Genomic DNA, 17,834 nt, shown 5'->3' with positions numbered 1-17,834 from the left:
AAAGTCTATAAGCGTCTCCTCTTTTGTCGCGTTATTCCGGGTCGTTCTTTTTCTTCATCTTGTCTTTAATGTCGCTCAATTCTTAATTATACAGTCCTATCCGGTACTCATCCTTCATAAGGGGTTCAGAGGTCTTCATCTTTTCAGCGTCGTTCATCGGTGCCATACTGTTAACGATGTTAGTCGTCAAGCGCGGTTTCTGAATCGTCTCTGCCATGGAGCTGTTAGTTCGGTTCACAAGAAAGACACCTCTTCGTCATTTCACTTTTCTTCACAGGATGATAATGTGTGTTAAACACCTGCCCGGATTCTCCACCACGTATCAGGGGTAAATCTTCTTTCTCTCGGGTTCTCCACACTTGTCAGGGGGGGAACTCGTCTCGTCTCTATACCTCGTCCCCTTGAGGTACGGGATCGGGAAAGTCACTTTAACTTTACAGTCAAATAAGACACACACAACGAAATACGTTTCAGCTCTCGTCTTAGTCGATCTTTTGGAGCACTCTATAAGACACAGCGCCCTGGGGAAAAGTCCCCAAGACTCTCGCAAGGCTGACCCAAGACTAGCCCAAGACTGGACTGCCTCAAGGCTCGCCCCTGGACTCTCTTGGACTCTCGACTGCCCAGGACTGCTCTCTCTCTCTACTGCGTCTATCGTGCTGTATTCGCCAAGACCAACTCAAACTCTCTTTATTCATTTTCAAAACTCTAACCAATTACAAAACAGTAAAAAGACTCTAGGGCGTAACCTTCAATCATAAAGCCAATCAAATTAAGTACTGAATACGTCATATCTTTTGATTAATCGTTCACTACATTAATAACTATGGATACCAACTGTCAGAATCGCGACGGTTATCTGGTAATTAGTTTCAAATCACTGAGCCAAGTTCCGTCCAAAACTTTAAATAGGCCTAAACGATGACAGACATAACACAGCAATTCGCTCGTAATCAACTAATTAAGTCGGTTAACAGATACGCGAAAACAAATTCATGACAGAATCATGCATCGGTGACGAATTAAAGAAACTATATATTTGGAGATGTCCTGCTACTGACAAAGCAGATATCTTGTGAATACTGTAGCTGTTGCATTTATTACAGTATACATATTACAGGCCTCAAACTAAATTTTGCCGACAATACAAATTTAATATCCAAGTAAAAAGAATTTGCAACCACCAAACAACGATCTGCTATTTATGATTTGGTCTCTTATGGGGATACAGGTCTTTGTTTTCTCCTTTGACGGGATGCAGATCCTTTTGGTCTGTTGTGAGAAGATGCAGCCACCTTGATTAATTATGACTGGATGCAGGTCTTGTTAGTTTCATCCTATGGGATGCGGGGTTTGTTTAGTTTCTTCTGAAGAGATGCAATTCGTTTATCATACAGCTTAGTATGTGAACTATCAAATTTAATTTGGAGAAACAGATACAGATATGAAGCTGAACTAGAAACTCCGTTTTATTGTAACTCAAGTATCGTAATTGTTGAGTCTCTTGACAAGTTTCTCTTTTTTCGACTTAACAAAAGATTTGATAAAATCAGCCTCATATGAATACAAGGATAAATCTGTTGGATTCGTACCCATTATAACGTCAATAGTCTGTCTAAATACTAATTCATTAGACTTGACAAATATACTGTCAATGAGAAAATTAAACATAACTTCCATGTTTTGGCTAAAATATGCATTATGACGAAAGATTTATACCTTTGTGTACTATTCTTTTAATATAAGGTCTGCTTTACCAATGAAGCTAATCTTGGCTTATTTTGTGGTATACTAGTGTGTAATGCAGCAAAATTAAAAGTAATTATGATATTTAAATCATTAAAAAATAACTACCACCAAATGTTTTGAATTTTTCAAAATCTGTATCCGATCAATTCTACTTGTTTCAATGTCAATGTTCAATCAAGACCAATCCTGATATTGACTATTATGAACACCATTCTGTTAATCTATCTGAAAGCTGCTCACCTTGAAATAATCGCATACAGTCTTGATTCTTGTCACACTTGCCTGATTAGTTGACAACAAAATCTAGCCATGGACAATGCCGTGAAATAAATAAATATAACTTAGTAATGTTCTTTTGTTTATTGAAGTGCCACCTGTAACGATTTCGTCGGTCACAGTAACTTCGGACAGTTTATCCTTCTCTGTTGGAGAGACCAAAACATTGACATTGAATGTAACGCTTTCGTGCAGTTCCGGTGAGGTGACGGGAACTGATCTATATCTCATCAATGTATACATGGCAACAGATGATGTTGGATCAAACCCATCAACCAAGGAAGAGGCGACAATTGTAAATAATGACCAGACGCTCTCAGTTACTACAGATGCCGAACTGACAGGTGTGTTGGTTACCTTGACAACAGATTGTACTTCCTTTAGCCATGTGTGTGTAGACGTCGGACCTAGTGCTTCTGCCACATGGCAACTTGACGCAGGAGGCACTGGATGTGTTGCTATAGCAACGTGTATAGGTATGTACTTTTTATTGATAACGAATTTCATCAAATTTTCGGTTTAGAAAACGTGACGTCACTAACAATTGTGTGCTTTGTGTAATTAATGCCATTCTCGCGCTCCAGATCCAGTTCTTATATCTCAAGTCTCGGTCACGTTGGACAGTAGTGACGTCACTATTCAGCTGGGAGCAAGTAATATCGTAACAGTGGACATCACACTAACGTCGTCATCTGGTGATGACATCACGGGTGTTGACCTTTATAAAGCAATGGGATATTTGGCGTCTGGTGTCTCAGGCGACAACCCGCAACCACCGAACAAGGTAGAAGGGACGATACCAGACAACAGTGTAACATTGACATCAAGTACTTCTGCTACGTTATCTGGGATAGTTTTTGATTTTAACTTCAACGGATTGTCAAGTTGCGATGTTGATGAATCCAATATTTACGACAATATTTGTGTAGATGTGAGCCCAAGTGATTCGGCTAGTTGGATGTTACGGAGCAATAGTAATAACATGGGTTGTGTAACTGTGACCTGTCAGGGAGTTGTAACTACAGGTATGTAACCATAGGATTATTCTGAATATGTGTTTATTCATCAACATTGAGTGATCATCTGTGTGCGCCACAGAGCACGTATTTATCGTAAGCCTGATATGTAATGATTGTGAGGTTATTGCCACGCTCCAACATGGTCCGGCGTGAATTTTCTCTGCTTTTGATTACAAATGATATTGTAAAGGGATAGGGTTCAAAACATGTTTCAGTTTTATGGACATTTATGAATATTCATTTATAAACATTTATCCCGAAAGATTAAAATCTAAAGAAGATGCTTTTATTGGTCGTAGAATCCAATTATTGATTTCCATTTCCAGTTTTTGTAAGAACCTTTCAATCATTTACTGCCATGAACGCAAAAACGTACCGTTATTGTTTGGCACAGGTCATTGGATAGGGAAAGCAAGCCACTGTCAAGAGAGAGGTTACAGGTTACTTGACCGCAGTATACGAACGGCATTCAGCCGCCAATTTGTTTTCAATGCCATTTGAAATTTATAAATATTTTATATATTAAACAAATTCACACCTTTATGAAACCCGGTGTATACTTAACTCTATAAATGTTAGCATCACAAGAAGAGCGTACTGTACACCATTTATTCGCAATAGAACTTAGAGGTAAATGGCAGCCGAGATCTCGCTGTGAGGGAGAAATCCACAAGGGTTTGTTTTGGGCTTTAATTGAGGTTACAATCTCTTACATCAGTGATGAACAATATACGAATATAACCATGCAATTCGAACTCATCGTACCCAATGGCAATTAGCATTAGCACTTCTGTCACTTACCGGTGAGCGAAAACAATGTCGTTCACACTGATAGGCCGTGCATTGACGGACACACCACAGACTAAAACAAAGTCGACAATGTGTGCCTCACTTGTATTTCCGTCACAGATGAGCTTCGTCACTAAAGTCAGTGACTTACAGGAGCAGTGTATCAGGATGATGTTTCAGACCGTCTCGATTCAACGTTTCTTAGATAAGGCGACAAAATATCCTGCTGAATCATGACTTTGAAAATAAAAAAAAATCCTGGTTATACAGTCATTCTAAACACTGTCGGGGTTAAAACACGCTAATATTTGCCCTGCTACTAAAACTGAACATATATAAGAGTTGCGGGTTCAACTCCAACGAGGGCTAAGCATTTTCAATGCATGTCTTGTTAAAGTTTGTTGATGACGTAGCGAACAGGCTGCCCAATCGGTGAATAGATATGCAAATACGTACTAAGAAGTCGATGTCGCATAGTGGTGTTCTTTTTTCATGAGAATTTACACACATGGATCAGATTGCAAAGGTGAGCCCTTAATCCGATTTTAGATCTGCATGCCTATTGTAAAAGCCTACAACAATCATCTCAACTTTCTTCACTCTAATACACTTTTCCCGCACGCCCTCTGACGATGATGCGATTCTGTGACGTCAGAATGGCGTACTATGTACATGAGTGCCAGTAATGTCGCTCAAATAAAAAAAAATCGTTGATTGTGTAGTCGTTCATTATTTAGAATATTGTGAATCTCAAAGTATCTGTTGTCGGACGAGCACAATCAAAACAATATGGACGACGTTAGTTACACCTATTTACGGCACAGGGGCGATTTGTCGCTGGAGGGCGCTTCTATCGGGAAAGGTATGGAGTATTTGGGCAGCCTGTGGTTATTAGGTGTCATAAACAACAATTGTTTGACGCATCTTTGATATTTACTCATTTTTCTCTTTGCTTCTTAGTGGGAACGGTTGTTGTTTTTCAAACTACACTGAGCGTTGCAGTTCCTTTAGTGGTACAGGAGTTCAGTATTATGTACGACCAAAACAAAATCGACGTTGTACACAGTGACGTGGTGCTAACAATCATGGTAGATGTAACGATCGCATCGTCACCTATATCAAACGGAATACATGGAGATAAAAACTGGAAAATTGATATCTTTGCAGCAGAGACGGAAACTGGGCTGAATGCTACGGAATCTTTGCCGGTTACATTAAATAGTGAAGAAATATCTTATGATCTAAACCCTGGGGAAAATGTGATCTTCGAAGACGTCACAGTGACACTGCCTTTGACTAGCTGTGTGGGTACTGTCTACGCATGCGTTAAAGTTGAGCCTCACGTCGAAGCTGATTGGACCTTAGATATTGAAAACGCCGTTAATATCAAGTGTGAGCCAATAGAATGTTCACCTGCAGGTAATATAATGAATATCCCAGCGTGCTTTCAACGAACATATCCGAAATGGGATATTCAATAGCCGATCTTATAGAACGTGTAACCCGACACTGCCGATGCCGATGGAGCGTCACGATGTAGCTAAGCGATTCGGTGCCTTTGCCGTCAGTTCGAATCACTGTAGTACCATGGTAGTACTTACTCCCTGTCAAATTTCCCGTTAATTATTTGTCGTTCAATTCCCATGCAGACAATTTACTGCCCTTTACTAATGATATATGTACCTTATATAATATAATCAATATTTTGCATAATATAAGTCATTGCAAAATTACATCCATCGACCGTGAATAAAACCATGGTTTTCAGTTCATATCTATTACGATTTCTTGGTAGTTTGATTTCCTCTCATGCCACTCAGCATGTATAACTTTATTCACATTCGACGTGACTCGCACATTTAAAAATAACAATACTTGTTGAAAATTAATTTGTATGTTAATTATATTTAAATAACAATCTTAATGATTTTTATTTCATAGGAATACCAATCTCGAGGTGGTACTCCATACATATATTAATGACGTCAGTGGTTCTAGCAGTGACGTAATACCGATTCGCTGAGATCTAAGAAATCCAGTGATATTGCCGGATACGATGGTCAATATCTACCGTATTTAACCAGCCTCATTTCACAGTACGACAACTACCTCAATGTGAAACAGACATTTTTTCTGTCGCATGTCAACCGGAACATGCCGTCCAGACTGAATTTAATAAACATTAGATAATTATGTTCGTGCTTGAGCACTTGATATTTTTCAAGTCACACACAATAATGTGTCCGGTTTACCACAAATATGCGGTATGCAATAATGTATTATATATATATATATATATTAGTAATATGTTTGAGAAGAATGCAGTATTACTAATGAATTAATTGAAAAATACGAGATGGGTTGATAAAAACTATCATCGTTTATAAAGATATTTTAACTTCAAATCCAACTTGTTGATTTCATGTCCGTTAACCGGTGGCAGCGGTAAGTAATCGGTGTATTTGAGGGGAACTGCAAAAACATAAATACAAATATCAAATTATTATTATATATATATATATTAATTAATTTTTGATTAATTTAATTAGTTACCCAATGCTTTATAATACCCCCAGTGTCATGGTTGTTGCCATGACTGTGCATGAAATGTAAACAAAATGCAGAATTAAGTCACGAAGTTTCATTAACTTTGAAACAAGTGTAATAATAATCTCATGACGTCATATCTCGACCATAATTATTGGTTATAAGATAATATAATGATATTTCATTTATATTTTACAAGTTTAAGAATATTTTCATGAAAATAAAATATACATATTCATATAAAGTTCGTGTTTAGTATTGAATGCAATTCATATTATAACAGTTCAGTCCACTCAGGTCAGGTATTGTGGCAGTAAAGTCTATTATAAACTCAGTCGACGGTGTAACTGCGGTAGTGGCTGTATCAAGAGTTGCGTTCACGGTATGTGTGGCGTTATCTCCATCTACGGACGTAGCGAGAAACATCTCAACAGCAAACGCAGCGAGCGGCAGATAGGCCGTTTAAGTGTTGTCTGTCGTAGTTGTAGAAATCTCAAGATCGGAAGTTTTTGATGTTCCATATATTATGTCAATATCAGCGCCACTGGGCTCAGTCAAAGTCGGCACCCCACTATCATCTTCTATAATGATGCCTAGGCAAACATTGAGAGAGACATTGTGAACACAGTTGAAAAAAAAATTACAATATTTTGTTTTTAGTACTTATTTAAATATACGTTCACTCGACATGGTCCAATGAACTGACACTCTAATTGGATATATAATCAAGAAAGGGTTATTTATTTATTTATTTATTTATTTATTTATTTATTTATTTATTTATTTATTTATTTATTTATTTATTTATTTATTTATTTATTTATTTATTTATTTATTTATTTATTTATTTATTTATTTATTTATTTATTTATTTATTCAATCATTCATTCATTCATTCATTCATTCATTCATTCATTCATTCATTCAGACTAGTAATGATGACAACAATGTTCGGTCAAAAATATTGAGAGTAAAACAAACTGACCATGTAGCTCAAAAAATGACTGACGAGCCAATGTGACACATTGACATCAAAATGATGGTAACCCGTTCACAACCACAATTTACAAAAGCGGCCTGTGTAACACCTGGGCAATATAAGTCCAGTCTAAACGAAGCGATGGAGATTCAATTGGAATACGAGAGCGAGCCAAATAGTCGGCAAAGTAGTTTGTGTAGTGTTAGTATGTTAGCTCGTAATACGAGCCCAAACTTGATGGGCATTTTGGCCGAGGTCATCTAAACACTGCCACGTTATCTATATGTGATTTGATCGTAGTAAAGATTGGATTCAAAACTAGATATTTAGTATATATAAAGTACTGTAGGGTAGCATCCTGATTGGTCGAAGCTCACTAGAGAGTGATAAGCAGTAATTGTGGCACAATATTGTGTGTACAACTGGTCGAGTTTCACCAAATCAAAACAATAATCAATAGGTCATTCACAAATCATCGAAAACACATTGGGTGTTAATCATCAATGTTGTTTTCGTCAGATTATGCTAATTACTAAGTACTTAATTGGTAATATTCCAGTCAGTGAAGCACAGACAGCACCAATTTGTAAATGTGATGAATTGAAAAGCATAAAAATAATTAAATATGATCTGAATTCCACTTCTCCCAACAAATGACAGGCTTTCCGGAGGAAAACCCTGTTCAATTTACTGGAGCTAAGGGAACATATTCAATTTACTGGAGCTATGGGAATATGTTCAATTTACTGGAGCTAAGGGAACATGTTCAATTTACTGGAGCTAAGGGAACATGTTCAATTTACTGGAGCTAAGGGAACATGTTCAACTTACTGGAGCTAAGAAACAGGTTCAATGTACTGGAGCTAAGGAAACATGTTCAATTTACTGGAGCTAAGGGAACATGTTCAATTTACTGGAGCTAAGGGAACATGTTCAATTTACTGGAGCTAAGGAACAGGTTCAATTTACTGGAGCTAAGGGAACATGTTCAATTTCCTGGAGCTAAGGAACAGGTTCAATTGACTGGAGCTAAGGGAACATGTTCAATTTACTGGAGCTAAGGAACAGGTTCAATTTACTGGAGCTAAGGGAACATGTTCAATTTACTGGAGCTAAGGGAACAGGTTCAATTTACTGGAGCTAAGGAACAGGTTCAATTTACTGGAGCTAAGGGAACATGTTCAATTTACTGGAGCTAAGGAACAGGTTCAATTTACTGGAGCTAAGGGAACATGTTCAATTTACTGAAGCTAAGGAACAGGTTCAATTTACTGGAGCTAAGGGAACATGTTCAATTTACTGGAGCTAAGGGAACATGTTCAATTTACTGGAGCTAAGGGAACATGTTCAATTTACTGGAGCTAAGGGAACATGTTCAACTTACTGGAGCTAAGAAACAGGTTCAATGTACTGGAGCTAAGGAAACATGTTCAATTTACTAGAGCTAAGGGAACATGTTCAATTTACTGGAGCTAAGGGAACATGTTCAATTTACTGGAGCTAAGGAACAGGTTCAATTTACTGGAGCTAAGGGAACATGTTCAATTTCCTGGAGCTAAGGAACAGGTTCAATTGACTGGAGCTAAGGGAACATGTTCAATTTACTGGAGCTAAGGAACAGGTTCAATTTACTGGAGCTAAGGGAACATGTTCAATTTACTGGAGCTAAGGGAACAGGTTCAATTTACTGGAGCTAAGGAACAGGTTCAATTTACTGGAGCTAAGGGAACATGTTCAATTTACTGGAGCTAAGGAACAGGTTCAATTTACTGGAGCTAAGGGAATATGTTCAATTTACTGAAGCTAAAGAACAGGTTCAATTTACTGGAGCTAAGGGAACATGTTCAATTTACTGGAGCTAAGGAACAGGTTCAATTTACTGGAGCTAAGGAACAGGTTCAATTTACTGGAGCTAAGGGAACATGTTCAATTTACTGGAGCTAAGGAACAGGTTCAATTTACTGGAGCTAAGGGAACATGTTCAATTTACTGGAGCTAAGGAACAGGTTCAATTTACTGGAGCTAAGGGAACATGTTCAATTTACTGGAGCTAAGGAACAGGTTCAATTTACTGGAGCTAAGGAAACATGTTCAATTTACTGGAGCTAAGGGAACAGGTTCAATTTACTGGAGCTAAGGAACAGGTTCAATTTACTGGAGCTAAGGGAACATGTTCAATTTACTGGAGCTAAGGGAACATGTTCAATTTACTGGAGCTAAGGGAACAAGTTCAATTTACTGGAGCTAAGGAACAGGTTCAATTTACTGGAGCTAAGGGAACATGTTCAATTTACTGGAGCTAAGGGAACAGGAAGTTTATCTTATACCGAGTATGAACAGTATTCTGACCGGAGATGATATGTTAGAAGACCGTCAATCGTCAAAAATCGACACCCATAAAAACAATTAGGAGACATTATTTATGTTTGAAGACTTTTATATATAAATTATACTCAAACCAACCAGCAAATGCAGCGAGCGCGTTAGTGGCGCTATAATTAAGTAAATTATTGTGTAGTGTCTGCTACTCACCGAAGAAATATGTTGTTGTCAACCAATGTATTTATGTTGTTTTAATCATTATTTAGATAATCTTTATCTTTACATGTCACTTGAACACTTAAACTCATCAAATATATTGGTTGACAAAAATACTAAAACACCAGTAATACTAGTACTAGGAATACAATTGTTATTAGCCCACGCTCGACCAAGAATCGGGACACTATTTGAGTCATATAAACTGGGGGGTCCCTAAATAATCCCCCCTCCAAGTATGCGATGTTGTTGGTCAAATCAAACAGAGAACCAAACTTGGATCATGCTAAAGTGCTTTTCTGTAAATTCGAAAACACCTAATTTAAAGATATCAGTGTGACTTTATTTTGTGTTCCCTCTTTCATACTAACTGAAACTATACTAAAAAATTAATAGGCCGAACATTTACACTTAGAATAATATTTCAAGCAAATTTAGGGCAACCTTTAAGAAGTTTCTACTTGGAAAAACAAACTCGCACCGGATTGTTTTATTGAAACGTCCACTATTTTAACTTTTTCCCATAATGCAACACGCTATAACATGGCAAAGTTGCACTTGTTCGTATTCGAGGTCGCGAAAAATGTTTACTCGCGTGGACAGTGTTACTCTAAGTGTAGTGTTAGAACTCCAATTCTTCAAACACATATTCAAACCATACTAATATACCATCAGAAGAGGCATTTTAGGTCTTCCTAAAAACTCCTTTTATGAATATTAAGGATGTAATAGTAGTTCTATTCTCAGGCACATGTACATGTTTTCTTTTTCTTCCAGGGGCACCAACCACACACAACATTACAACACAGCTAGTATCCGCTGCTGAGACCACAGAGAAAAGTGTTCCAGCCACAATTACGACATATGTTGTGTTGCCTGATTCTTCTGACACTGTATCTACTCAAATATTGACATCGCAGTCCTTATTCACCACTGACGTAACTGTGACTGATACAGTGATACGTTCTACAAGCAACCAAAAGCCAACCACTGGGTTATCAACAGCCACTGGGTTCTCAACAGCCACTGAGTTCTCAACAGAAAACTTACCTAGCGTCTCCTATGGGACAACTTCAGCTGCAACATCAACTCAACGTCAACATCAACAAGATGATGCTAGTTTTTCACACAGGTCAATATCATATTCGACAGGTGACAACACTTTCCCTGTCACCAAATCCTCGACTGTAAAAACAATATCAACCCATCCCTTGACAGATTTGGGCACATCACCCACGACAACTGAACGCATTTCTGCATCGCCTACTAATTTATCTCAAGTGACTACCAGAAGTCCCGCATCTACAACAGCATCCACCTCACACATATCAACAACTCACATCACAAGCTCCGACTCGTCATCACATTTATCCACAGACAAGGAGAGTTCTGTTTCAACAACAACAACAACAACAACAACAACAACAACAACAACAACAACAACAAGAGATGTTACTTCTCGAGCAGAGTCTACGCTTATTAATATCATTGATAAAACAGCGTCGATGAGTGGTAAGTAAGAAACATCTGGAGTGTGGAAGATAAAGTAGTTGTTTGTTGTCTACAGTGCAAATCAACGCCCAAGTTTCTTAGTCATCTCTTTATCAAATGAATACCGTCCATTCTTCTAAGTTATTTAGGGCGTTTTTTTTAACACTTCATCATCTATAGGTGGTTGTGAGGATGCTGGTGACCTTTGTTCGCTCGACCGTTACTGCCTCAATGACGTCAGTGGATATACGTGTGAATGTAAGCCCAGCTACTATGATATAAATGGCACGTGCACAGGTATGTAACATTCAGCTATTTATTGACTATGGTGTTTATAAAGAGAGTATCTTTGCGAAATACAATGGCATTTTAGTATTTCTGAGTCAATAGATTAGGATACATACCCTGGAGAAGATGAGACAAGTATGCCCAGTGTCGTCCATCAGAATTCATGTCTGTCATGTTTAAATCATGCTAGGTCGCATGGAAAATTGTCCAATCTCTCCTTGATAACCGTCACGGTGTTGTCTGAAGCCATGCATCCCAACGCCACAATGAGAACGCAGTTGCTTGTAGTGCCTGAACTTACATAGAAATTGAAGACACCTGCGCCTTCTCCAACATTACAACTAACATTGCAAATCTCCAAAATAGATCGAAATACTTGTTAATGTAATTGGTTTTCTTTAAATCGATGCCACAATATGCAGAACAGCATTACTATACGTATATCCCATAATGCATCACTGCAATGGTATAATTGTGAAAGCAAGCACTTGACTAACAATGTCCCATAGGGGCTTATTGCTGAATGTTTGTTTGTTTGTTTCATTTCTCTTAAACACAACATACAAATTATTTGTGTATTAGTACTGACATGACTATGTCTTTACTAATACCACAATTGATCCGTTAAAGTATTTTTAATGTGTCTATATGTGTTGGTGAAAAGTAACTGCAATAACTGTTTTGTTTATGTTCATCGCATCTGTTTTACATTTACACATAAAACGATGAATAGCCAGGTTAGTGCTGCATGAGTTAACAGCCCTTCGAGGGTCAACCATACCACATAAACAACACAGACGATCTAGCATTGTTCTGTGACTATCTGTTAATTTATCCAATGATATAAATAAATTTGCACCCATGAGAGTAAACAACAGTTTCTTAATCACATAGAGACTGTGTGAATGAAATGAGAAGGGGCGTGGGAAAATCTGGATGTGTTAACCAAACGACAAGTTTCCTGATGGATGACTAACTGTTATTGTCTAGTGAGGTCTTGGATGCCACGTTTGACAATACCGGTGATTTCAGTGAGCTACAAAGGAAACAAATATTAGTAATCAGTGAATAGTCTCGGGATAATCGATTCCTTTCATTAGCCAAGAATCCTCGCAGCCAGTTGTGAGTCTGTAATGTTGGATTCACTACTGGTGTTTAGCAGGATTGAGTATGTTCTTTAATTTAAACTATCCAGATCTACCTACCAGAGGCATGCATTAAGTCTAAAATTAAAATGGGAATTCATATCTTCACAAATTCTCATATATTTATACACTGATTATTAATCTCTCACATTTGTTCTTAAAGATGCAGACACATACATCTGTGACTTGAGAATTCTGGAAATTGCTGGCGATACGGCTACATATTTGGAGGAGCTGAATAATCCTACATCCTCACTCTTCAAACACACGTCAACACAAATTGAAAACGCGGTAAGATGAAGGAGAAATAAATTACTAATCTTAATTAATTAATAATATTTTAATGAGATGTTGGCTGATGTGCATGTAGTGATTATAACTCTGTGACTAAGCATTACTCATTATAGTTTTTCAGCTGAGTTTGAAAACAAAAATGAATACATAAAAAATACTTTATTTAGTTCTAGGTGATCATTCAAGTTGGTAATGTATTCAACTGTTGTGTGTCCCTAATTCAATCTTGAAGCCTTGTTATACCCACAACTATTTCTTCTATTCACTACAGATGGATGCTGTTTTTCACAACTCGAGTGATTATTATGGACTCGATGTGCTAGGATTCTCCTCTGGGAGTATTAGAGCCAGGTTTGTTTTGTACTTCTCATCCACTTCGTCAACCACGATGGAAGATGTAAAAACTAAATTACAGAGTGAAGTAAAAAATGGGAATGGAATGGTTGGTGGGTTGACCATTGACATAGACGCAACTATTGTTGAAGGTGAGAATAACCACAACAAATAATGTGACGACGGTGGTCAACATTTATATCAACAGACCTGTAACCTGTTTTAAGAATTGGAATGATCCTCATATTATTCACATTACGGATTGCTTGGTGGTATGCTTTACATTCACCCGCCAGGTGTTGACTGTACCATTCAGACAGTCATAGTTATCTCCGGTATGCCCAGTACATACTTGTCAAACAAAAGGTTTGGCAGGACACATCGATGCTTCTCAATACTATTGTGTCATCGAGGATAGCTGCCATGCAATACTACAAATAAACGACAGATCATTGTACTGATCTTCCTCGGGTGTGTGAATTGCCTTTAGAATTAATAAATCGACCTACTCTGTTCAATCCTTGTGATATAGCGCGATCTTTCGAAGTGCCCTGTAGATGATATGATGACCTCCTAAACAGGTTACGCTATGTTTATTGATAATCGTTTATTAATAGACCAATCACGTGATAACCGATTACACGCTAACGCTCCTAATTTCTGATGTTTGTCATGTGGTGGCGTTCTCATCATACAATCACCATTATGGTTACCAGTGATTTATATTCTTTGCTTTTGAAATATAATCTGACTTTTGTTTTTATTTTCTCAGTTGAAATGTAAGTTCAATCCAGGGACTGTGGTTCAATGATAGTGGTCGTGCAACATACTTTGCAATTTCCTGTAATCAAACAATGTATTTACATGTGTTGTGTACGTTGCATACGAACACCCTGCTTTAATGTATTTGTGCGAGCAATCAATAGTTACGAACACTTCTTGTTTGTAGATTACAACGATACTGCTTGTGATAATCGTCATGGGAACGACTGCTCCGACAACGCCGACTGTATTGATCTAGCTAACGGCGATTTTACGTGTGACTGCCTGGAGGGGTATGATGATGTTTCGACGGCGAGGTTATCTAGACCAGGACGACAATGCGACCTGATCACAGAACGTATGTACACAAAATATTATCAGTCACGTGATAAATTCGCCGGGGAAGGGTGTTATCAACACTTCTTGTTACAAAAACATTATTTCATTATATTCTAGATACCGTTTATTTTCTTGCACTGGCTGTTTCCATGGGAACCACGGCAGGCATGATTTTCGTCTGCATCACGGCGTTTCTGATTTATTTAAAAAAAGCAAGAGAATTTAACGACTCGATAAAATGGTCAAGATTGCGACAAGAACATCCAAAAATAAATTCTAGCATAGCAATAAATCCTGCGTTTATCCCAGATACTGGCATTGAAATTCACAAGATAAATGGACCAATACGAAAGGTTTGTGGTTTTATTTGTGGCTTTATATGTAAACTTATATTTCTAGATGTAAACAACAATAACTGTATTAAATGTACTATTGAACGAAATGCAAGAACAACTACATTTTTTTCTCACTTAGCGTGCGCCCTCTCCGTCATATAACACACGTTAATATCCTTTTGTTTTTGTTTATACAGTGGTCTGATTCATACAAAGATTCACGTTTACAGAACCAACGTACGTCATATCCAGAGGACACGAAGTTAGACAGACTCGTTAATGAGCAACCCGTTGTCGCCGTGAACAACAATCAAGTAACACCACGGTCGTTCGGAAAACCAAAGGTCCCCCCAAAACCGTCTCGAAAACCGCCCAACTTCACGTCACGTCCACTCACAATGCAAAACCCAATCCCATTAGGTTCAACTAGAGATCCGAAAAAAATACCATTCCATCAAGTTAGACACTCGAACAAGATGCCATCGCTAGCAGAGGGGTTCACTCTACCACATATAGTAAGTGGGCATAGCAATTTAACGAAAACAAAGCTCCATTTAGAAATAAACAACAGATCACAGGTAAGGACAACTAAACAAAATAATTGAACTTGAAAGCAACATCCAAGAATCTATGAAACGATTGTGTAGCGCCAAACCTGTATTAACGGCAAAACAGTAACGACACTGACGTTACACTAATTTACATCACAGAATAGCTTCTCCCTAGATGGAGTGACATACTAGTATAAGATTTGTACATAATGATATGCAAAATTACATTATTGATATTTATGTTTTACTTGCAGCACATTGTTAGACACCACAGAACAGCAAGTATGCCAAACCAAACAACCGCTAGCCTACCATCAAAAACCCAAGAGGGCGCGCACACTGGACACAGGGAAGGCGATGTATTCCGAATTCCAAGAGCCAGGTTCTTTTCACTGGATGCGTCTCATATCTAAACAACTGTAAATTAAATTGTTATGTTATATTTTAATGTAAAACTACAGATAACCAGCTTATAATCGTTGAAACCATACGACTGAGTCCACTGCCACGACATAGTATTTAAGTACAAAGCCCGACAAAGCAGCGTCGACGTTTAGTTGCAATTCGCCAACCGCGATGGACACTAAATATTACATGGGCACTAAATATTACAAGCCGTTTTCAATTATATAATTTATGTCTACATTTTGCAACAGAATATCCCACGGTGTTGTCTATTTTCAGCAACACCTATTCCTCGAAAGTCTGTTATTTATACCACTGCCAATATTGCGTACATCCAAATAATCAGCAGGGGAAATATAACCAATAGAATGGTGTATATCAATGTTTTTTACATGGTTACAATTGATTCAGTTTTATATAACAACGCACTGCCAACAATTTCATTTCCAAATATGGTCATATTGAGAAATATTTACAATTATTTATAAGAAAAACTTATATTATTAATAGGCTGTTCTGAATTATTTCGAATCTAGCAGTAGTGATTCTCATTGCATAAAGGGCGAACGGGTGTATTGCCAATCGTTTAGAACTTACTCGTTAATTAAATAGCCAGTATTTATTCATTTCACAATAAATTGTACTTAATTTTTAACAATTTCGGGGTCATAAGTGTATTTTTCGAGAAAGGAATATTTAGTGAAGAGTGGCTACGTTGTTAGTATTAGAAAGATTTTAACTATGGGTTGTTCTTATGGTGGAGTAACGTGCCATATCTGAATTTGTTGGTGGGTGACACATGGTGAAACATTATATCGTGACTGACTGGGTACTTTTAGCTATCCTGAATTATATAACAAGTAGGTTTTTAAAAAAATGACAAAATTTCGCTTAAACATCGTGTTCTTTTTACAATTGTTATAAAGTAGTATTTGTTGAATACTATTCGGCCGATTATCTTGAACTACGGTACTGCGACACACAAAAGAATGTTACCATGGAAACTATAGCTTCATGATTGTACAAATAAACTAATTTTTATGCACAAGCTGCTAGTGTGTTTTTGCCACGTTTTTCAATTTCCATCCTCCAAAAACGTATTATGGAATAAATATATTTAGGGAATATATCCGTTACATTTCGATTCCGGATTGTAACTCGTTTTGTCAGTGTGAACAGCATGCTCACCCACACTGGGGTTATGGAGTAGATTACTCGGGCTTCAACAACCAATGAATCCACTTAAATCAATTTCACTACAGGGGACAGTGTATTTATGAGAATTCTGCTACCCTATTAACTGAATGTAGTGGCACTCATAAACACATAGACAGCATTTCAAAATGGAAACTCGTCACCTCCATCCTGGTAACCCTGGTAATGGATGCCTCGAAAGTAGGATGGGAAGCCGACCACATGCAGCTACATATAATTAATCAAACAACTCATGTTCAAGATCTGGTTCAAGACGTGTCAAAATACCTGATTTTAGTGGAGTTTTTAACTAAAATAGTCAGCAGTCGGCCATCTCTGATAAAATTATATGATGTACATCTAGGTATGCCTGGAAGAGAATTTGTCAAAATCAAAATGGCCACCAATTGGCTATTTTGAGTTGAATTTACAAATCTAACTGACGTAAATCGACTACCCGTAATGGTTAATTCGTTCAATCAAGTTTGAAGAAAATGGAAAACACATACGCGTGATCTGGTTCCGGACATGCCAAAATACTTGATGTTGGTATTTTTAACTAAAATTGTCAGTAGTTATTACTATTACTATTAGTTATTGAGAATATAAGTTATTGAGTTATTGAGAATATAAGTTATTGAGTTATTGAGAATATAAGTTATTGAGTTATTGAGAATATAAGTTATTGAGTTATTGAGAATATAAGTTATTGAGTTATTGAGAATATAAGTTATTGAGTTATTGAGAATATAAGTTATTGATAAGTTATTTGCTCAACCCATGTCATGTACGAAAACAAA

At 37.3% G+C, this 17,834-nt stretch overlaps 1 protein-coding gene and 1 long non-coding RNA gene across 3 annotated transcripts in view; one reads left to right on the top strand and one right to left on the bottom strand.

Moving 5' to 3' along the window:
• The window catches only part of LOC100367161 (uncharacterized), a 30,258-nt gene extending 13,370 nt beyond the window's left edge, over positions 1-16,888 (top strand). The window contains exons 4-13 of one of the 2 annotated variants that reach the window (XM_085491337.1): positions 2,118-2,501; positions 2,610-3,050; positions 10,675-11,409; positions 11,569-11,685; positions 12,985-13,112; positions 13,387-13,600; positions 14,398-14,568; positions 14,667-14,902; positions 15,082-15,399; positions 15,690-16,888. In XM_085491337.1, the coding sequence (XP_085347463.1) occupies positions 2,118-2,501; positions 2,610-3,050; positions 10,675-11,409; positions 11,569-11,685; positions 12,985-13,112; positions 13,387-13,600; positions 14,398-14,568; positions 14,667-14,902; positions 15,082-15,399; positions 15,690-15,848 (2,903 nt within the window). In that variant the 3' untranslated portion in view covers positions 15,849-16,888. Of the gene's footprint in view, positions 1-2,117; positions 2,502-2,609; positions 3,051-10,674; positions 11,410-11,568; positions 11,686-12,984; positions 13,113-13,386; positions 13,601-14,397; positions 14,569-14,666; positions 14,903-15,081; positions 15,463-15,689 lie in introns of both variants that reach the window. The other variant, XM_085491336.1, reaches the window with a different exon arrangement.
• Positions 6,191-14,040, bottom strand: LOC146733823 (uncharacterized). The gene is made up of 2 exons (XR_014926638.1): positions 13,958-14,040; positions 6,191-6,973 (listed from the first exon to the last, which is right to left on the bottom strand). It is a non-coding gene; the product is annotated as an uncharacterized LOC146733823 (long non-coding RNA).
• Positions 16,889-17,834: the final 946 nt, after the last annotated feature.

This window comes from Saccoglossus kowalevskii, chromosome 16, assembly GCF_978046115.1.
Source record: "Saccoglossus kowalevskii chromosome 16, keSacKowa6.1, whole genome shotgun sequence".
In the NCBI taxonomy this organism is placed as follows: Eukaryota; Metazoa; Hemichordata; class Enteropneusta; family Harrimaniidae; genus Saccoglossus; species Saccoglossus kowalevskii.
This window is presented reverse-complemented; position numbering and strand designations above follow the sequence as displayed.